The sequence below is a fragment of the Macrobrachium nipponense genome, chromosome 2 (assembly GCF_015104395.2).
Source record: "Macrobrachium nipponense isolate FS-2020 chromosome 2, ASM1510439v2, whole genome shotgun sequence".
Lineage (NCBI taxonomy): Eukaryota > Metazoa > Arthropoda > Malacostraca > Decapoda > Palaemonidae > Macrobrachium > Macrobrachium nipponense.
The window spans coordinates 134,666,334-134,689,659 of record NC_087201.1 but is presented as its reverse complement, the minus strand read 5'-3'; the positions used below and the strand labels follow the sequence as shown (position 1 = coordinate 134,689,659).

The 23,326-nt window shown below is 39.3% G+C and overlaps 1 protein-coding gene across 1 annotated transcript in view; it reads left to right on the top strand.

The window, feature by feature from the left end:
• Positions 1 to 23,326, top strand: part of LOC135221013 (uncharacterized) — an 88,027-nt gene that overhangs the window by 8,050 nt on the left and 56,651 nt on the right. Inside the window, exon 2 of the mRNA XM_064258734.1 lies at positions 21,916 to 22,120. Within this exon, the coding sequence (XP_064114804.1) occupies positions 22,085 to 22,120 (36 nt within the window). The 5' untranslated portion in view covers positions 21,916 to 22,084. The remainder of the gene's footprint in view (positions 1 to 21,915; positions 22,121 to 23,326) is intronic.

Here is a 23,326-nt window from a genome sequence, read left to right as displayed (position 1 = left end):
AATGATAATAAACTTGCGTCAAAATGACAAGTTTAATGAACCATAATTAATTGCAAATGCGGTCCTACCATGTACGGTGAATCCCCACAGTACACCGGCTTTGGGAAGGTGCCTCAGAATGTCTTTTGTGGAAGTGATGGGTAAGGAGGCATTCATTTCAACGCCGCGCGGTTGTACTCGCCATTAAAATGCACGTAACCTTGGCCAAGAATCTACGCAGTTTTGATTACGTTTAAGCTGTTTAAAATCTCGCTCATGAATTAAACTGGGCATAATCTTGTATCTGTAAAAAATGGGAGGAAAAACTCGTAGAAACAAACAGCATAACCACAGATTCGGAGAACAACGAAAGGTCAGTTTTTGGGTAGATTATGTGACATCTGCATATTTGAAGGACAAAGTAGTGGAGAGGAGGGTTGTTTTTCGTTCAGCGTCATCTATGGAGAGAGAGAGAGAGAGAGAGAGAGAGTAAGCTTTAGTTAAAGCACAACTTTAACAGTATATATGCGTTGCTTAATAACTGAAAAATTACCTTGAAGATGAAATTTTATCCAGCGTGCAAAGTTCAGTCACAATGACTTGATCGACAATAGATATTACATTTGAGTAAAGTCAAATATAATTACTTTAGCAACTTTAGGTACCTCCAAAATCAGCGTCGTTGATTAATATTCAGTGCGATAAGTGAAGACCTCCCCAGTGCATTTTGCCAGGTCAATTTCGACCTTCTTTGAAGTAAGGGGTGGGGGCCAGTTTACGAGGGGAGGAGGGGGTTAGTTTAAATTTCACTAGCATCATATTAATCCTAAGTATAAAAGGTGAATTTTCTGACTGAAGGCCGAAGGGTTCTTCGAGCATGACAGATCGTGCTGCGCACACAACTTGGTGTCGTCAGTAGAATTGAAGGGTTGTTATTTTTCTTCTTCAGGACTACGACCTTCAGCGCGGATTGGAACGATTAGGCACAGCTCATTTCATTAGGCGAAAGCTGACTGGACGCCGGACTTATCGACAACGTCCATTTGTGCGCGATACAAAAAAATATTTCAAGTAGACATTTGGGTCTGTGGCCATTCATGAGGCATTCGAGAGGCCTAATTGATAATAACTATACTCTGTTTTTTTTCATCTGTCCATCCGCCTGTGGTGTTTTTGTATGGTAACACTGCGTCCCAGGCTTTAGATACTTACGCTAATTGTAAGTTTTGGGTAAATAAAAGGATATCTGGGTGTACATTTGTAACTGAAAAGTGTTTTCATAATTTACTGTATGCGAATTACATCGTTAATATTCGAAATAGGATATTATTATAATCGTTGAATGTAAGCTGAATGTAACTATCTAAAGCCCGGGACGCAGTGTTACCATACAAAAACACCACAGGCGGATGGACAGATGAAAAAAACAGAGTATAATCATCTGGCTCTAAGGATAAGTACTAAAATGCTTAGTTTTAATGTACTGTTTAAAGTAACCTAAACTCCCCCCTCCTACAACCAACCACTCCTCTATGAGCAAGAGCTGGCATAAGGCCAGCTTAATCAAAAACAACAACAAGGTCACAACATTATCATTTGAGTTTGTTGACATGGAAATATACATATATATCGATATACAAGACACGACTGAAGCTATGGTACATATGGCTGAAATGCTGACATTGTAATGCGTATGGTAATAACGATACATTCAGCATGACAATGTTATGAATGAAGATATATGTATAAAAGATGCGTGACGTATGCTGTGTCTCTTGAGATGTTGTCTTCAGGACATTAGCTGGCCAGTGGTCGGTATAGTCTTGACCTGCCACCTCGGTGGCCACGAGTTCGATTCTCGGGCATTCCATTGAGGTGTGAGAGATGTGTATTTCCGGTGATATAGGTTCACTCTCGACGTAGTTCGGAAGTCACGTAAAGCCGTTGGTCCCGTTGCTGAATAACCACTAGTTCCATGCAACGTAAAAACACCATGCAAGCAAACAGTAGCTGGCCAGGTGAGATGAAGGTGTGTAGACGGTGGGGTCCAGGGGGGACCCTACAATATTAAACATCGTTTGTCAGTCATTTACGTGATTCTTATTTTGAATTAACTGTTTTGTGTTCACTCTGAGTATCTATTAGCAAGTATCTTAGGTAGCATTGAAACAAATATATATGAAATGTGAAAGGAATCACTTAGTTTGAGAGATGATAATGGAACAGAGGAGTGGCTGGTTTCAAGAGTAATAATGGAACAGATAAGTCAGCTGGCTTCGAGAGATATTAATGGAGGAGATAAGAAGTCAGCTGGTTTCGAGAGAGATTAATGGGGGAGATAAGGTGTCAGCTGATTTCGAGAGATAGAAATAAAGCAGATTAGAAGTCACCTGGCTCCGAGAGATATCAATGGAGGAGATAAGAAGTCAGCTGATTTCGAGAGATGGTAATAAAGCAGATAAGAATTCAGATGGTTTTGAAAGATAGTAAAGGCACTGATAAGTAGTCAGCTAATTTCGAAAGCTGTTTATAGAGAATTGGAAGTCAACGGGTTTTGAGAGAACGTTGTGGATGAATACGAAGTCAGCTGGTTACGAGAGCTAATAATGGATGAGAATGGGTGCCTTGTAGATTTGCGTTCTGCAGCTGGATTGCTGGCTGAGAATGCCTAATTTCATGAAAAGACTTTCAGGAGTATTTGGCTCTGAAAACTGACAATAAATTTGTTCTCAATCATCGATAGAAGATGTTAACGAGAGTTGTGTACTGTATAAGCTGAATGTCTTTACGAACAAACTTAAAAATGTTCGGGAAGACCTGAGGAGAAAAAATGAGTCATGACGACGGATGAGTTATACAGAATTTATCTGAATATTAGTGGCTGCTGAAAATGAGGGGTCACGTGAACGCAGGAGAACCTCATTAACTAAAGGTGATGGATCAGAGTCAAGGCCTATTTATTGATTTGGGATTATGTCTTCATTAGCGTCACGAGAGCCATTCGCTGGATAATCGGGCTTCCACTGAACAGAATTTTGATTGGTGTAAATGAATAAGTATTTAACGGGTCATGTGGTAAGGGTGTAAGAATACCACCACCGTAGGTTCTGCATGTCGTAAAATGCGACTAAAAGGACAGTTGCTGCTTTGCAGTCTTAATTTTTAGTAAAAGGCTAGGCCCACCGCCGCCAATAACTGTGGAAACTGTTGCCTTGCAGTCTTACTTTTTAGTGAAAGGCTAGGCCCACCACCAACAAATGAGGAAAACTGGTTGCCTTGCAGTCTTGCTTTGTGTGAAAGCTAGGCCCACCGCCAATAACTGTGGAAACTGTTGCCTTGCAGTCTTACTTTTTAGGAAAGGCTAGGGCCCACCGCCAACAAACTGTGGAAAACTGTTGCCTTGCAGTTTACTTTTTAGTGAAAGGCTAGGCCCACCGGCCAACAACTGTGGAAAACTGTTGGCCTTGCAAATTCCTTACTTTTAGTTGAAAGGCCGAGCCCCCGCAACAACTTGGGGAACTGTTGCCTTGCAGTTCTTACTTTTTTAGTAAGGGCTGGCCTCTGCAACAACTGGTGGCCCCAACCTGTTGCCTTGCAAGTCTTACTTTTTAAGTGAAAGGCTGGCCCCCGCCACAACTGGTGGAAACTGTTTGCCCTTGCAGGCGTACTTTTTAGTAAAGGCTAGGCCCCCGCCAACAACGTTTTGAAAACTGTTCCATTGCAAAGTCCCTTACTTTTTCGGTGAAGGCCTAGGCCCACTTGCCAACAACCTGTGGAAACTGTTGCCTGCGCAGTCTTACTTTTTAGTTGACCAGTCTAGGCCCACCGCCAACACTGTGGAAACTGTTGCCTTGCGTCTTACTTTTTAAGTGAAAGGCTATGGTCCCACCTGCCAAACAACCTGGGGAAAAACTGTTGCCATTGCAGTCTTACTTTTTAGTGAAAGGAGGCTAGGCCGCACCGCCACAACTGTGGAAACCTGTTGCCTGCAAGTCTTAACTTTTTATTGAAAGGCTAGGCCCAAACCGCCAACAACTGTTTGGAACCTTGGTTGCCTTGCAGTCTTACTTTTTAGTGAAAGGCTAGGTCCACCGCCAACTCGTGGAAAACTGTTGCCTTGCAGTCCTTACCTTTTTTAGTGAAAGGTAGGGCCCACCGCCAAACAACTGTTGGAAAACTGTTTGTCCAGTTGCAGTCCTTACTTTTTAGTAAACGGGCTTAGGCCCACCGCCAACAAACTGTGGAAACTGGTTGCCTTGCCAAGTCTTTACGTTTTTAGTGAAAGGCTAGGCCCCACCGCCAAACAAACTGTGGGAAACTCGTTGGCCTTGCAGTCTTACTTTTTTAGTGAAAGATGCATAGGCCCACCGCCAAACAACTGTGGGAAACGTTGCCTTGCCTTGTCTACTTTTTAGTGAAAGGCTTAGGTCCAACTTTTTTGCAACAACTTTGGTGAAACTGTTTGCTTGCAGGTTTCCCTACTTTTTAGTGAGGCCTTAGGCCCACTGCCAACAACTGTGGAAACTGTTGCCGTGCAGTGCTTACTTTTTAGTGAAAGGACTAGGCCCACCGCCAACAACTGTGGGAAACCTGTTGCCTCTGCAAGTTCTAACTTTTTAGTGGAAAGGCTAGGCCCGCCAATAACTGTGAAAACGTGTGCTTGCAGTCTACTTTTTAGGAAGGCTAGGCCCACCACCAACAACTGTGGAAACGTTGCTGCAGTCTTACTTTTAGTGAAAGGCTAGGCCCACCGCCAATAACTGTGGAAACTGTTGCCTTGCAGTTATTACTTTTAGTGCAAAGCTTAGGCCCACGCCAATAACTGTGGAAAATGTGCCTTGCAGTCTACTTTTAGTGAAAGGCTAGGGCCACCGCCAACAACTGTGGAAACGGTTGCCTGACAGTCTTACCTTTTAGTGAAAGGCTATGCCCAACGCCAACAAATGGGGAAACGTTGCCTTGCAGTCTTACTTATGAAAGGCTAGGCCCACCGCATTTAACTGTGGAAACTGTGCCTTGCAGTCTACTTTTTTAGTGAAAGGCTATGCCCACGCCAACCAACTGTGGAGAAGACTGTTCGCTTGCAGTCTACTTTTTAGTGAAAGGCTAGGCCAATGCCAACAAACTGGGACACAAGGCGGCCCACCGCCAACAAAACTGTGGGAAACTGTTGCCTTGCAGTCTTAACTTTGCTTTTTAGTGAAAGGCTAGGCCCCCACCGCCAATAATGTGAAACTGTTGCCTTGGCAAAAGTCTACTTTTAGTGATAAGGCCCTTAGGCCCCATCGCTTCTTAGAAACTTTTGTGGAAACTGTTGCTGCAAAGGTCTTAGCTTTTTTAAGGGAAAGAGGTAGGCCCACCGACAATAACTGTGGAAACTGTTGCCTTACAGTCTTACTTTTTAGTGAAAGGCTAGGCCCACCGCCTATAACTGAGGTTGATGACAGCAAGGGCATGCGGTCGTAAAAAACCCTTTGCCAAACAATAAACGATGCCTGATGATGCCTTTGATAGAAGGCAGTAGAGAAGGCCCATCAGGCAACCTACCCTTTAATGTAGAGATAACGGTGGGAAAGAAGAATAAGAATTTAACCGGGAGAAATACACAATAGAACCTTCCGGTAACATCAAAGTCACTCTCCGATTTACCTGCCATGTTATGTATCCCGGTTTTAAAGTCGAGGGCACTGGTGTTTCCATGGTACGCATTCTGTTGTTTGTTTGTTTTCCACTTTTATAGGAAACAGCATTTTTTTGTGAACTGAAATTTTGTTTGGGTTGGGATGACACTCACTGTGCACCTTAGTTCATCCTAACTGAATATCTTCCTATTTGCTGGTTTTATTTCTAAACTACTAAGGCTGGTTTCATTTCCAAAATATCAGTGATCTGTGTATAAGGGTCCTGACGAAGAAAGGAGCACTGGGCTTTCTCTCGAAGGAAGTGGCACCTTGGGGCACTCACCTTCTTCAGCTTATACCAAGGCTGGTGGCCTTGGTATAAGCTGAGAAAAATGAGGTCAGGGGAGCGGGAATGACAAGACACTAGAATTCGAGTAATTCCCAAACAGAGACAATCTCGAAGGTTCATCACGTCGCTTCCACCACAAACAAGCTGATCACCTTGGCGTGGGTGTACATGGTACTAAATTATATAACAGGTTGTGGACTTATTCCAGTTCATTATTAGTCAAGATGTATATATATGCTTATGGATCAACCTAAAAAGATCTTTGAAATGCTATCCAAGTCCTCAAAACAGAAGAGCCATGTGTGAAAATAGGAAAAAGGAGACGATACATAAGTATAATGGAATGCAGATAAAAGAACAAACAATCAAACAGAAAGGTGTCTAGATGAACCGCAGATGAGACACAACCGCTAGAAAAAACAGATCAAGGCCAAGAACTTTAAAGTAGCATTACAGACTGTTGATCGGGCTCATGATCACGAAAAACTTTACCACTGCCATGAAAACTGCTTCACAGCACGACAAAAGGAGTCCAGTGGAATGAATGGCCTCATCCACTGCTGGTCATTGAAGCTATGGGTATGGGTAACCATGCTCTGCAGACCGAGGGAGACAGATGCCCTTGAAACACAGGCGCAAAACAATATTTTAAAAGTTCACTTCTGAGATATAGCTTATGCTTGATGACAAAATAAGATGCCTTTTGACATATGCTTGGAAGGGGGTGGGGCGGGTTGGTGACGGGGTCAAATGATAATTTTCATTCCTTGGAAAAAGAGCGCCTCAGTGGCGTGGTTGATATGGTCTTTGCCTGTCACCTCAGTGGCCGCGAGTTCGATTCTTGGGCATCCCGTTGAGGGGTCAGAGATGTGTATTTCTGGTGATAGAAGTTCACTCTCGACGTGGTTCGGAAGTCACGTAAAGCCGTTGGTTCCGTTGCTGAATAACTGCTGGTTCCATGCAATGTAAAAATACCGTACAAACAATATTTGGAAAAAGGGAATTCCCACTTTGAGCAAAGAAAGATTCCGGAGACCGCTGACATCTAGATTCCAGAGGGTATCTATTGCCTTTTATATGCGCTCAAGATGAAGTTGGATACCATCACAATATGCAACCAGCAGCAGTGGGGGCCGTAACTGAATGATGCAGCTCTCGACTCACCGTTTGTTAGATCCATGGTTCGTTCCACCCAGCTGACACTAACGGCGGCCCTTGCGGTTGTACTCATAGCAGCATCCTCCCACCTCTTAGGGATTAGTGCATACATATAAATGTGCGTGTGGTTTAGAGCGCTTCACTGTGCATCCTGAATTCTTGGTTCTGTGGTGCTCGCCCATGAGCCGACGAATTTCTTATCGACCAAAAAATTCCCCTTCAGTTAACATATATGAAAATATATCAATTCCCTAGTAGAGTGAATTAGATATTAAAGGATATTTGTAGCTTAATGCGTACATATGGATCATGGTCATGTGATAAGACGCGAACTATTCCTTAGTGGTTCTTTCCGATATCAAGGACGGCAAGAAAATCGTAAACTTTAAAAAAAAAAATTTCATTAAGGGATTACCTTGTGAATATTTTTTTTGTGGCTGTTACACTGAAAGGGAAGGTATGGACGGCTGGTAATCATGAAAAGTGGATTAGAATTTACGAGACATCTAAATCTCAAAATCTGACAGGTTTACTAAGCAGGTAGATGAACCGAACGCAGCTGCCATAAGCTTTTTAATTCTCTCTCTCTCTCTCTCTCTCTCTCTCTCTTGCTACTCAACTTGAGACCTCTGGCAGAGGGAGGTGAGAGAGGATTCGGGAGACGACGTCCTCCATAAAAGTATAATCAGGATTAGTGTGGTGGAAACTGGGTTTAGAGAGAGAGAGTAGTCGGATGGTAATATACTATATATAGCTTGGGTATGGAAAAGACAAACTGACGAAACAGAAAGCTTCCGGAAGATCCTAAACTTACCTATAGAGTGACTGAAATGATGAGTTACACATTCAGTTCCGAAGGAGAATAATAATTAATGGGTCAGGTAGCCGATTTTTTTTATTAATTGATTTATTTTTTATCAGCCTACCGGCGCAAAAAACTATCACAATGTGCTTGACGAAGTGGAAACGACTTCAGCCTATTTCCTGAGATTCCATTCCGCCTCTGATGGCTTAAATGGTGAATTATGTATATACTTGTTGGTTAGTCGACAGTGGGCCGCCTCCAGGTGTAAAAGGGCTTATGACCACCAAACTTTATCCTTGCTTAAAAATAAAGAGGAATGGCGAGCCATGATTGCCGACGTCCTTGGGGATATGGCACCTGGATGATGATGATGAAAAATAAAGAAAACTTTTGGCTGATAATCGGGTGGTTAAAGGATATACGTTGTACACACAGAACTTTTCATTTTCGGGATCTTCTTTTCCATTATCTCAACGCATTTAATTCCACCGCCTCCCTCCTTCCCATTTTTGGTTTGCTGTCAAGCACGTAATCGTCTGTTATTTTAAAGGACTTCAAAATATCACAATCTGTCAGCGTGACGTTATTCCATAATCTTGTATATAAAGCTGACGGTCGGACTGTATATGTATTTATATATGTATGTTCGCTATAGACGGCGAAACTACTGAACCGAAGTCGGACCATATATGTAGATCTTATCAAGATCTTTAGACTTTGGATTTTATATTAGGTTTTTATCCGAGGGACGTTTTGATCCGGCTGGATATCCGGCCATGCTAACTTCTTTATTATTAGAAAAAAAGAAAGCATTAATCTTCTATAACTTTTCACGAAGATTCCAAATATGGTCTTTCTTTTATTCTTCGATGAAAAATACCGATGATAGTAGGGGCATTTCGCGCTCGGCTACCAATCCGGTGGTCCGAAGTTCGATTCTCGGCTCGGCCAACGCGGAACCAGAGGAATTTATTTCTGGTGATTGAAATTCATTTCTCGATACAATGGGGTTCGGATCCCACAATAAGCTGTAGGTCCCGTTGCCAGGTAACCAATTGGTTCCTATCACGTAGAAATATCTAGTCCTTCGGGCCAGCCCTAGGAGAGCTGTTAATCAGCTCAGTGGTCTGGTAAAACTAAGATATACTTAACTTAAACGGTTGTCGTTTTGATCCGATATCCGGCCGGATATCCGGCAATGCTCACGTCTTAAATATAAGTGGTAGAGAAGAAAAAAACGAAAACAATATTCTAATGCAACTTTTCACGAGGATTCCAAATATGGTCTTTCTTTTCTTCTGCGATGAAAAATAACGATGATATTACGGACTTCAAACAAAGTCGGCCTATGGTTGCCCGCCGCCAGGCCGGCCAGTTCTAAATAAAAGAAGCAACCACCGCTTACTACGAACAATACGTCAATAATTCTTGTGGAAAACGGGTATGAATCCACTCTGCTCTTTTCGTTATACTGTGACGAAGAACTTGCTCACTAAGGAGTCAGATGTGAAGTTCCATAATTACTTACTCACCTAAAGGATATAGCTACGATTCATTTTTTCTATAAAAAAATAGCCTGTTTGTTATACCGACCAAATGGGATAACAATTTCACAATTTCAAAAAACGTTGAATAAGTAGTTCTTATTTTTATGTTGGTTCAAATCCTTAATCAGCGATTATTTGTCTAAGAATTAGACCAATTTCTCCGTAAAATTACTTTGAAAAGAAAAGGGGGGGGGGGGGGGGGGCGCCTTGGGGGACGGGTTGAGTTAAGAGAGGCACATTTTTCTGAAAAATCTTCAAAGATTTAAAACCTCGGACTGAGGCGTCTGATGACCTATCTTCATCTGTCTACTCAAAGGGGGCCAATTTAATTACCGCCTAATAGCCAGCTCAATAATGTTAAGATAGGTGCTGAACAGTATAGTGTGGTCGTTGCACTGCTACAAGAAGGCGTGTATTAAATTGTTTCAAAAATGGCAGTTGGAGGTCATTCCAGTAAGCTCATCGGAGAATAGAGGCCGTCTCGTCATAAGCCAATAACCACTCTTCTGTGTCTCCGTATAGGGAGGTAGTGTCGTCAGTGGACCTCATGCGGTGTACTGTAGGCATTACATAAGGTTCTTTGCAGCGTGCCTTCGGCCCCTATAGCTGCAACCACTTTCGTTCCTTTTACTGTACCTCCTTTCATTTTCTCTTTCTTCATCTTACTTTCCACCCTCTACTAACACTTGATTCATAGTGCAACTGCGAGGTTTTCCTCCTGTTACACCTTTCAAACCTTTTACTGTTAATTTACATTTCAGCACTGAATGACCTCATAGGTCCCAGTGCTTGTTCTTTGGATTAAATTCTATATTCAACTCAACTCAACTCTTCTGTGTGAAACGTAGGGGGGTTGGGTCACAGAATTGGTGAAGCTGCTCCCACTTTCCTCACAAAACTTCTCACCAACATCTTAGCAGCTGCCATCTGCACAAACATGAAAACATAAGCTTTAATGGGAGGTTTTCCTCTCTATCAGAGAAGCCAATTTAAAAATAAGCGTTTTTGGGGTAAACTCTGATAAAGGATGGTGCATGGAGACGTTTATGAGTGTGTGTGTTTTGTGAAAACAGTCAAATGTTAGGAAAATCAATAGATGTTGCTTATGACAAAGGAAGAATATGAATAAGGGCAAAATTAGAAATAAGTCATAATCTTGAACTAAAATGGGCACTATTCAGAATTCCGGGTAGTCTAGGAGGACTGTGCCTGAGAGTGTACTTTAGTTTATCATAACAAATTTCGGTTATCCTTTTTGAAGTGGGGTTTTCATGACATGTACTATCTACAATATTGTAAACCTACAGTTTCATTAACCGCAGATTGGCCCTCTCTTTTACTGTAGGTTTCGCTCACATTTCTCTCAAGAGTTTCGTGTATGTACGTATGTATGTGTGTGTGTTTATAGTATTTGAATGATCGTTCCCAGGAGTCTGTCTTGCAGAAAATATCACAATTCTCTGAAGGGGCTGACTTGACATAAGGAATTAAGTTTTGATGAAAATTTTTGAGAGAGCGAGAGGTTTCTTTAATAATTATAGATTACTTCGTCAATTGTAATATATCGTCTAATAGCATCAATCCACCTACTACAGACATATGTTTATTTAGTATTTTTTTTAACAACCATGGTCTGTAAAAGGTAACCTTATTACATTTCATACCCTGAATCTGTACACAATTCTAATTGTATATGTTCACGACACTATAATGTTCACTTCTATTTATTTTGTTAGTTTACGAAATCACTCGTACCTGTTATGACATCTGCGTCACATAATTAAACAGGCCCTATACTATCTCCTTAATAGAATGTCTTTACTTAGTGACAGTTTTCGTTTTATTTCACGAATGACTAATCTATTTCCACATGTCAGTAGAACAGAGGATACACCAGCTCTTAAGTTCTATGGCTCTGTGGCTGTGCTTGTTTCTAATATCATTCTGCTGCTTTCTTCCCGCGAGATAAAATCTTCCTTCAGATGCTCATCTGTTCTCCGTTCTAGAGATTTTAACCGTGGATGACTTTTCCATTCCCACGCGAAGATAATATCTTGCTTTCTCTGGAAGTTCATACTCCTTTTGGAGTCTCTATTTGGTCATTTGTTATTTCTGCCACACAGCCCCATAAATTATACATACTGCACGATATATAATAGAATTCTACCTGTTGTTTCGTTCAAGAGTGAATTAGTCACAGGAACTGGATTTGTTAATCGGAAATATTTGCCTTATTGCCTCAGGTCAATGAAGTTTGTGAGTGAGATAACAGGATATATAGTTATTTACTGGATCAAAAGAATTCGATGCTCAAAAACATATAGATAGCTATGTATATTCCCGGACTGTGACAAACAACGAAAAAAATGAGATGAAACGTAATTAATATAAAGAAAGTAATTCATACAGAGGAAGACTTAGTCATTCAGATTATTAGATCACTTGCTAAATTATGAGACCAACAGAGAGTTCAGGGAAGAAGGAGTAACCTATATCATAATTCTGGGAATTTTCGTAAGGAAATGCTTCAACGATGCGAGTTGTTTTGAGAGAGGAAAAGGCTTTTTCGATATTCAGCTGGAACAGTATAAATAGAAAGGACATTTGATTAACATTAATGGGAAGCCCAGATGACACAGACCTTTATGGGTAAAGGAAAAGTTTCTGAATGAAGAGGGGTCACGAGTATACCCAGCGGGTGCTGATATTACGTAACTTATCAACAGATGACCCAATATTCTGGCAGGAGGTGGAATAAGTGTGTCAGATGGAAAAGGAGAGAGAGAGAAACAAAAACTTAGTTTAACAAATAAAGGGCCCGGAGAGGGGTAGTGCCTTCAGTGCACCTCGCGGGGTGCACTGTAGGCATTACGAAAGGTTATTTGCAGCGTCCTTTCGGCCCCGAGTTGCAATCCCTTTCATTCCTTTTTCTGTGCCTCCTTTCATATTACCTTTCCTCCATCTTGCTGTCCACCCTCTCCTAACAATTAGTTCAAAGTGCAAGGTTATCCTCATATTACACCTTTCAAACCTATCTACTCTCAATTTCCTTTCCAGCGCTGAATGACCTCGTAGGTCCCAGTGCTTAGCCTTTGGCCTAAACATCATATTCATTGCCATTCCAAGAAATGAAGGGTATTCGATGCTAAAGTTAAGTCACATCATTTTCAGAGTGTGGATGATAAAAGGTTCCACGAAGTTCGGGAAAGTATATATCAGATATCCATGCCTGCAGGTACTGCATGTTGAAACTCAGTCCTATCAATTCCTAAACGAACAGGGACATTATTATCATTCTTTTTCTCCCTTTTCTTTCCTGTTTTGTGTCGTGCTCTCAACAAAGCAGAAACGCGCATGCGAGCAAAATTCTAAGCCATTGTAAGATTGCCGATCGATTAATCCTTTAATATTTAACAGAAACGACATCGATCACCTGTTTAAGGCTGGGGGTAATGAAATTTAAATCCGAAATCTTTCAGGTACTGGGAGTGTACTGGGGCATCCCGTAATACAAAACAGATTTTATGCTAGGCTGACCACAAAAATAAGAAAATCCCACTTTGTTGATAAAATGTCAAATAGATTTTAAATATACATAGGGATTATAAGAGTTCTAGCTTAATGGACTTCATTCTTCCAACTGGATGAAACGTTTGGGAAAGGGTTCTCATTACTCTTGGAGAAAGGTCAACGTTTCACATCAGATAAGCCCTAATTGTCTCAATTCATAGTCCCGTTTTTGCTACGTAATAACCTTTCACGATTTTATTCAGATGATTTTGATTTTAAACTTTTCGTGTATCTGCTGTTTTCTTGCTGCGTTTCAAATTCGTCAGACACATTAAGATTCACGATTACTTTTTTTTTATAATAATGAAAAATAAGGGAAGTGTGACAAACACATATATGGTTTAATTTCACCTGCACATATATATTTTTTACTGTGCAGTGCCTGTTCAATTTATTTATGTTTTATTATGACGTTTCTTTTCAGTTATCTTTCAGGAATATTTTGTAAGCATCATGTAAAGTTCAAGATAATGAGTTGCATGAAAGTCTAAGGTTGCTTTGCTTCTGCTTTTGTTTGTATTTCCTTACGTCTTATGTTAGAATTCTATGCCCGTCTAATTACTTGTGAATGATTTTAATGTCAATGTGAATGTGACTCCATTCCAGTTTATGTTCCCGAAGAGCTTTTTCGTATTATAAAATGCAAAAACGTGAGGAAAACCCAGCCATATTTGGATTGAAGCACTGATGTAATTACGTATTTTCGCAAAACAACCAGCTGTTTGTATGCCTTCTCCTACAAGTGCACACCTATCAGTCACTTTTACAATGCTTGCACTGTACGTTTCATGCATATGAAAGCTACTCACCTGCTCTCACAAGGTCTCCATCTTTATCTTTTTTATACCCAGTGACTTCCGAATTAGACAGCCTCTCCACGAACTTACTTTCTCTTCAGAAATTCAAGAAATCCTAGTCCCCTTTTTTTTTTTATCTGTATCCCTTTGGTCACATCCTCAAAGTGATTTCTTTGTTCTTCATCCTTTCATTTCTCCTTTCACTTCTTCGCGTTCTCGAGTGTAATCGGCTGTCTGTCCTGGTGGGACTTCAGGTCTCGCGTTCATGAAGCGCTGCTGTTCTGGTAAAACAGTTATAGAATTGTTTCTGGACATAGAATAACCTGCATCCAGGTTGTGATCCTTTGGCCAAAGGTCAGAATGTGGTTGCGGTGTAGTGCAGTTATCTCCGAGTCTCTCTTGGGCAAGGTATTCAACCTGTAAGTCCCGTGCTGTGGAAAAATAAGTATAATCAGAGGTTAAGCACGTGATTCACACGTCCTCTTTCAATACCTGTTCTTCCATATCAAGCCTGTTGTTCCTCATCGTAATGTCTTCATCTAAACTCTCCATTACCCCCTTCCCAGTTATAATTAGAATACGATGTCCCGTAATTCTTGCAATCTCTTAAAATTTAATAACCTTTCCTTTGCACGTAAGAACAACCATTCCTCTCGCGACCATTCCTTTCCAACCTTTGCCTCGTCCAGAAATATCTTGGACACCAAGGTTAGCGGTTCAGTCACAAAATCACGATGACATCTCAGAATTTCTCTTGTCATCCTACCATTGCCTTTTGCCTTCCAATTCATCGACGCCACAAAAAATTCTCTTGATTTGCTTGAGCCTCTTCTGCCTCTGTATTCAGCGACCCCTCTAATTATTCAGCCATAAGAATACTGCGTTTTCTCTGTTTGGCTTATTCTGTCCTATGCCCCATTTGCCGTCATCCAACCGTCCAGAGCAACTTGTCATTCTCCCTAGTTGAAGCTCCTACTCACACCTGTCCCTCACATTTCATTAGATCTCTCCTTTATGTCTCACTTTCCTTTTGACTTGATTGCGACAATGTCTAATATATACACACACATATATACATATATTGTATATATGTATGTATATATATGTGTGTATATGTATGTGTATTTATGTATGTATATGTGTAAATGTAAGCGTGATGAATTATGCGCGCACTTGCGTCAGGCCTCATTAACTTTTATGTCTATGTGTATGTATGTCTATGTGGATATGTGTGTGTGTGTACGCGCGCATATGTGATAGGGTTTAGTCATTTTTATGACCAGGAAAGATCGATATATGTCTTAGCAACGTACCACGGTAAGAGAAAATTCAGTAGAACTACAAAAGGGTGCTCTTAAAAGCCTACAAGGAATGTCATGCTTATTAGGCCTATGCAGATTAACCTGAAAGCTTTTTCAGGTCCACATCTCGGTTTAGTTCAAGTAAATGGGAGATCGACGACGAAGCCTTCACTAAAGAACAGTTGTTTAAGAGATAATGTTAATGACAGTTACATGAATTACATTAAAAGCTTTTGAAAGAGTATGAACCATAGATCTAGTCCTAGTGTGTGTGTGTGTGTGTGTATGTATATATATATATATATATATATATATATATATATATATATTTATTTACTTTATATTTATATATAATTATTTAAGAATTTTTCCAACCTGTACTGACACGCGTGACTTTTTTGCATTCACAAATTTTACGCCACAGATATCGCTTAATATCCAATACACGATACCTCGGGAATATTTTACTACGAAGGGGAATCATAGTATATGACAATTGCTTCGTCCACGTGGGGATTCGTACCGATGCCTGTGAAACAAATTATATATATATATATATATATATATATATATATATATATATATATATATATGTATATGTGTGTGTATAATATGTAAACACACACACACACATATATATATGTATAGATTTGTTTAAATGATCCTATGGTCTGGTAGTCTCTAGGTCTAGAAACAGACGGTGGGCGTAAGCCTAAAGCGTCATCTATTTTAATCATATAGCACATTAAGGACAGGTTATTGTCTCTCCTGACCACATCTCTCTCTCTCTCTCGCTCTCGTGTGTATATGTAGTATATATATATGATATATATATATATATATATATATGTATATATATATATATATATATATATATATATATATATATGTATATATATATATATATATATATATATATTATATATATATATATATATATATATATATATATATATAAATAAAGACAAATTCCACGAAGATAGAGAAACGAGGGAGCTCTGCAAGGCCTTTCGACTTCTTGTCCTTTACTTAGCAGACTGCTAAGTAAAAACACAAGAAGTTGTAGAACGCCGTCCTTTCGCTTTCCTTCCTGGAATGTCTTTATTTATGTTTATTCATTATGTTTCATTTTTTTTCGTTATTCAGTTATACATACATGGATGCATATATATATATATATATATATTATATATATATATATACACACACACACACATATATATATATATTATATATATATATATATATATATATATATATATATATTATATAATAATATATATGCAGAAGCCAGGTACTATGTCGTACCTCTAAGTAAATGGGGATACAATCCACAATGAAGTAAATTCCTCTTGTAGTTTAAATATATATTACTTGTATAGGATTATATACAGAATCTACGGTCATTTTTACTAGATACTTATGAAATTATAATAGCCGCAATGCCCTCTTAACTTCTCAAATTCTTTGTTCTTTATTTGTTTGGATACGCTTGTCACTACAAAGCCTTGAAGTTGCAGCTCAAGGCTTTGTCAGTGGACAGCGAATCCCAACCCCCCCCCCCCATCCCCCACACACACGCGAAAAAAAAGAACAAAGAACTTTAGAAGTTAAGAGGGCTCTGTGGCTATTACATTTCATACATACACATATATATATATATATATATATATGTGTGTGTGTGTGTGTGTGTGTGTGTGTGTGTGTGTGTGTATGTATGTATGTACACATTTAGAGCTTATGGTAAACAAAATAAGATTATATAAGGTAAAATGCTACTTTCTCTAAAAAGAAAAGTATTTAATCAGATGGCCCGGCCAGTATTAACTTATGCATCAGAAACTTCGAGCCTTACTAAAGCCTCAGAACATAAGCTAGTTACAACTCAAAGAGCTATGGAAAGAATAATGATGGGAATAACACTAAGAGACAGAAAAAGAGCAATATCGATACGAGAGCAAACTAAAGTACAGGACATTGTAACAACAAGAAAAAGATATGGGTGTGGGCAGGGCATAAAAAGAATGTCAGATAATAGGTGGACAAAAAGAATAACAGAATGGGTCCCTAGAGATTGCAAACGAAGAGGGGGGCGGGAAGCAGAGAGAGGATGCAAACAGAAGGGAGTGGAAGGACAACATGTCTGAGCCCTTTGTCCTGCAGTGGACTATAGTAGATTCACATCAACCGTGCATCTGATGTCTAGGCTAATACCTTACGACGCTCCTGATTGGCTGTTGATAAGCCAATCACAGGGCTGGAAACTTTCAGTCTCTCTCGAGAGTTCACATAGACAGGATGTATGTTCTGCCTCTCCTGAGGGATACGTCTTTCAAAAGTATCCTTCAGTAGAGGTGGAACATACATCCTGCCTATGTGAACTCTCTCGAGAGACTGGGAGCTTCTAGCCCTGTGATTGGCTTATCAACAACCAATCAGGAGCGTCGTAAGGGACTGGCCTAGACATCAGATGCACGGCTGATGTGAATCTACAATATTAACAGCTGATGATGATACTATATATACATAGAGAGAGAGAGAGAGAGAGAGAGAGAGATGGCTAAAGTTTGTAAGTGTCTGAAATGTTAGAAGATTCAGAATAATTTTGAGCAAAAATCAGTATGTAAGGATAACTGGAAACCAAGAATAGGGTACACTGAACTATAGTGTAGACGGCGGGAGATGAGAAGCAGTTTATTTGCATTAAAGTAACTGAATTTATGTCAAAAAGATGATATGATGACCGGGAAGAGAGTGAAAAGGTGGGATTGTGGTTGAAGACCTCTTTCTGTAGGTGAAGCTTGGATGTTAAGGTGAAATGTTTGTGATGCTGAGTGTGACATTTGTATGGCATATGTGAAGAGGTTCAGGTAGTTGAAATTATAATTGCGATGGCTCTGAGTTCGTCTGAGTATGAGGAAAAGCATGGAGGAGGGTTATGCTGTCACATATATATATATATTTATATATATATATGTATTTATTATGTTTATCTATGTATGCTTAAAAATCACAGAGATGCACGAATACTATCATTTTCCTGTGTATTAGCTTTATAAGATATATATATATATGTATATATCTTATATAGATAGATATATATATATATATATATATAATATATATATATATATAAATATTATAACACTATAAAAATATATGTGCGCGCGCGCGCATGTGTAATTTATATGTCATAATTATTTAGTCCTTTGATTTAGTTTCAAGTTAATAACAACCCAGAATTGAGAGGCTCAGATACCTTACATCAATAACTTGCATCTTTTTCAACTATCACAATATCAACGAGCAAATCACGTGAAAAGATCAGAGAGACTTCAAGGCGAGCATAAAGCGCTTGTTAACATTATTGATCTGTGAGACGTTTCCATTACATCGCGTTTACTGGGCTTTGATAAACATAGGTGTCTTTCGAGTGGCAGAGGCTCTCTCCTCCTTTGAGGTCAGGGCTCTTTGCTGACCATCGATTATTTCATGACTACGCATCAGTCATTCACAAGGCGTCCTCATTAACGACGTCTATTTTTACCTGTTTCGCCTCTTCCAGTGTAGAGAACATACGACACCAAAACATGTCCAGCGCCACTGACGTGTCGTCATGCACACGTACATCACTAAATAATGCATGCATACTGTCAACACTATTCCAAAAATAACCTTGACTGTCTGTAACTTTATGACATTCAGGTCACCCCTGTAGATCGGCAAGAAAATAATGGCGGAGAATCGATTTCTTGGTTTTGTTTTTTTGTTTTGTATTTTTAGCTAGACGTGTTTTTACCCGAATAAGTCAATTCGAGGACTTGGACGAGTAAGCGCCTTAAGGAGCATCAAATACTGTTAACTGTTACCAAATTATAACTTCGCTGCCCGGATGATAGTGGTGACAATTTACTAGCACCGTAGTCGGTGGGTTTGAGTCTATCGTATTACCCTTCTGACGAAGAAGGCATGTTATAAGTAAGGCACAGAAACTAAGTAAAAATGCCTCTCTCTCTCTCTCTCTCTCTCTCTCTCTCTCTCTCTCTCTCTCACACACACACACACACACACACATATATATATATATATATATATATATATATATATATATATATTATATATATATCTATATATATATACATACATATATATACATACATACTTACACACGCGCGCACACACAAACTTATATATATATATATATATATATATATATATATATATATATATATCTATATATATATATATAATATATATATATATATACGTATATATTGACAGTTGAAAACTGAGTGGTAGAAATACAATACGTATGTACTCGACACTGATTCATGCACAAGGTCTATATCCTACGCAAGAGGGTTCACTAAGCTCTAGAGAGAGTGGAAGTGCTGGGTAAAAGAAAAGGCTGTCCCTGTAATGAAGGCAAAGCAGAAAATTGATCAGGCAGTCGCAGGAATTGTTGCTTCAAAGTTACTCGAAGATTTTCACAAGCTTTCAAAAACTAGAAAAATTTCATGTAATGATGGACAGCGTTATGGATTGGTGTTTAAAATCATGTGCTTTTTTTTTTTTTTTTTTCGTAATGGGAATGTCTCCTGCACGGAAGCCTAAACTAGGTTACGACAGAAAATGAAGCAAATTGGAGATATCAGCTCACGTGTGAAAACCAATATATGCGCCTATATGTTCTTATAAAACTCCATTTACTTAAAAAAAACAGATTTAAGAAACATTTGCGCGTTATGCTGTGAAAAGTGATTCGCATCGCTATCGAAATTAGTATAAGAGTAACACTCACTCAATGTCTTTATCTAAACTATTGTGTTTATGATACAGATTGACAGATGCCTTCGGAATTGGCCATGTAGCCGAATGCTGTTACTAATTTAGGAAACAAGTTAGTCTTTGTTCCATGGTTACAGAACTTCTTCCCTAATGCTGTCCTTTGCTGTTGCATCGTAAATAAGGTAAACCCAGAAATAGCTCCAAAGATGGCTTGTTCTGAGAATAGCACTATATTTGCCTACGATATATGAATGTACATACATATACAGTATTACAATTACACAAGGCACATACTCCCCAATAGATATAATGTTATATGTGTACATTCACGTACAGATGATTTTTATTCTTTAATAGCATTAAAATTCAGCATAGCGGAACTATCAAGGTTCCAGCACCAGGTTGACAGTTTAAAGAATTTATCAAGTACCCAGAAGTGTACCGAGTTTAACTTTGGTACTTTTTACCTCATGAAGTTGTTTTGGAAAATGTACAATATAAGTTGCGCTTTCAAAACATTACATCATATAAAATAGTATTACATTTATATTAGTTATTACTGATAACGAATTAGATTTCGTGTATGTGTTAGTGCGCGTGTGTTTGGTGTACAGGTGGTGGGTTTAGACTTCAGATGAAGGAAAATTAGAAAAAAAGTGTAATTTTGAGACTATTTTTATCAGCCGACGTGGCAGGTAAATATTATTACGTCATGAAGTATCCAGCTGTCATTTTTTTTCTTTGTGCGCAAGATGGAGGTGGCAGTGGACGTAGAGAATTGGCTGGTAGCAGAATTCCAGTCCTGACAAGCCATTCTGAAAACCCGACACGTCAGGGAATCTATTATGTGCCCTCGCTATCTGTTGTCATCAGTAAATCCAATGACCAAGCAGCCAGCGGAGAGATGGTATGCGTTGACGTCAATGGGCATGTGACCGGGGCACGTTATCAGAGACCAGGAATATTCTCGCCCTGTTCAGAAATACTGGTTGCATTATCCTCGGTGTCATTTCGAATGCCAGGCTCCTAAAAGGAGGTCGTCGCTGGGTCGAATATTCATGAACGACCATCCAGCGTTCGCCTTTTGTTTTTGTTATGAGAGGATTTACTCGAGTTACTTCGCAGTGTCATCCCTCATGGCATTTTCTCTCTTCCCTCTTGAGAATTTCTCGTCAGACTTTCACACAAATAACTTGAGGGCTTAATGGAGATCGCAGGTTTTGTAACTTGTCTCTCTTTAACTTGAGGGTTTATCGCGGTTGCTAATGAGTCGAGTCATGAATACCTATCCCCCGACCCAGCTGCCTTCCCTTTCTCCCTCTCCTCTCTGTCTCCTTCGGACAATTCGCCAGTGTAATGATATCTGTATGCTCTCTGTTCACAAGTAACCCTGCGCATACACACACACACCACACACACACACACACACACACACACACATATATATATATATATGTATATGGATATATAGTATATGTGTATTTACTATGTATATGCATATGAATTATATATATAAATATATATATACATATATACATATCTGTGTATTCATATACTATATCTCTATCAGAAGACGACTTGTTTTTAGGGAGTCAGAGATATTTGCTCACCGTGCTTTTATCTCCGATCACTTGTCAAAAGGAATCTAGTTCAGTATTTGTGTGTGTGTGTGTGTGTGTGTGTGTGTGTGTGTGCGTGTGTGCGTGTGTGTGGGTAGGTAGGTAGTTGATGAGACAATGACATGAGAATACTGATTTGAATTTTAGCGCTAATTCTTATCAATCCATACCCCGGTAATTCGAAATCCTAGTGTAATGTCAATTCATAATCTACATATTACCGATTGTTTAAATACATCGCTTCTTATCGTGAAGTGATAGTTTCGTATAGAGGAGGGTTAAAAGGAAACACGAAAGTGATTCTGATGTGAAATGAGTCACTCTTAGTATTATTGTTTGTTCAATATGCCTTTTAAAGTACATATTGAACTTTATTTCTAGACATCAGTGACGAGGAAAGGAGCAACTCAAGTGTCTCTCTCTAGCCCTGGCCCGAAGGAGACAGCAGAAGGAAGTGGGAAGGAAGACGAGTGGGACGCAACCTTGAAGGAAGAGACAGACAGTTCTGCCTCTGAAAGAAGAAGGATGGTCGAAAATATCAGAAAAACGAATGCCGGGAGAGAGTTCCAAAGCCTGGATGACGAAGGTGAGTGGTTTAAACGTTCGTGTAAGATGTAGCTTAAGTGTTCACCTCGTTTCCGCCGTTTAATATTTCTTGTCTTTTTCTCAGTTTTTCTGAAGTTATATGTGGGAAAAAGTCAAATATTTATATGTATAAATACACAAACACATTCTCGCGCGTACACACACATACATACATACATATAAATATATATATATATATATATATATATATATGTGTGTGTGTGTGTGTGTGTGTGTGTGTGTGTGTGTGATGTGTATGTGTGTGTGTATCCATGAGTTTTTGTTACATACACGAGTGATTTTTTATACTCACAAATATTAAGTCACATATTATCATTTGATTTCGAATTCTCTATACCTTGGGAATAACTAACTCACAAGGGAAATTACATTTGACAAGTGCTTCTGCGCCAGCCAGGATTCTAAATCAGGCCATGGTTCGAATCCAAGCCGGCGCAACAGGACTTACTAATTACAATTCTCCTTGAGTGTAAGTTATTCCCAAGGTACAGCGAATTCGATGATAAAGAAATTTTGAGGCTTAATGCCTGTGAATACATATATATGTGTATACGTGTGTGTGTGTGTGTGCTCAGAATTATGATTAATTTTGAATTAAAAGGTACTAACAACATCACGTAGCCTTGGGTTGGTAGGACCCTGATCAGTGAAAATCTGACTACCTAAAAACATCGGGGTCGTCGTCTACCTTGGCAACGCCAGGTTATCAGATCGCACGGAATTTTATTTAGCTGATAAGTATCTCACCGGCTTAGAGTTGGAAAGGATAATTTCATGGAATTGATTACGATTTAATGTAAGGCAACAGGGCTAATTTAAATACAGCACTGTTTAACGCTGTAGATCATTCAGTCAAATGCACAAGAGAGATGACCATGGAATCTGCTAGGAAAGGCGTTTCAACCCGGCACTGTAATAGTTAATTTTAGCACGGTTATGTATACATATGTATACACAGAACAATCTGAAGGCCGTATGACGCCGGCACATAACTGACTATTGGTCATCTATTTAGGAAGCGTGGGCAGGATGGTAGCAAATTCTTCACAAGCACATAGTATAATTATAGTCCATCAAGCAGATATACCAGGTCAACCGTGGCTTTCGGAGATTAAGAATGAAAAAGATATATATGATATAATGAAAAAAGCCGCGGATCCAAGTATAGAAATAGTATAGGATTAAT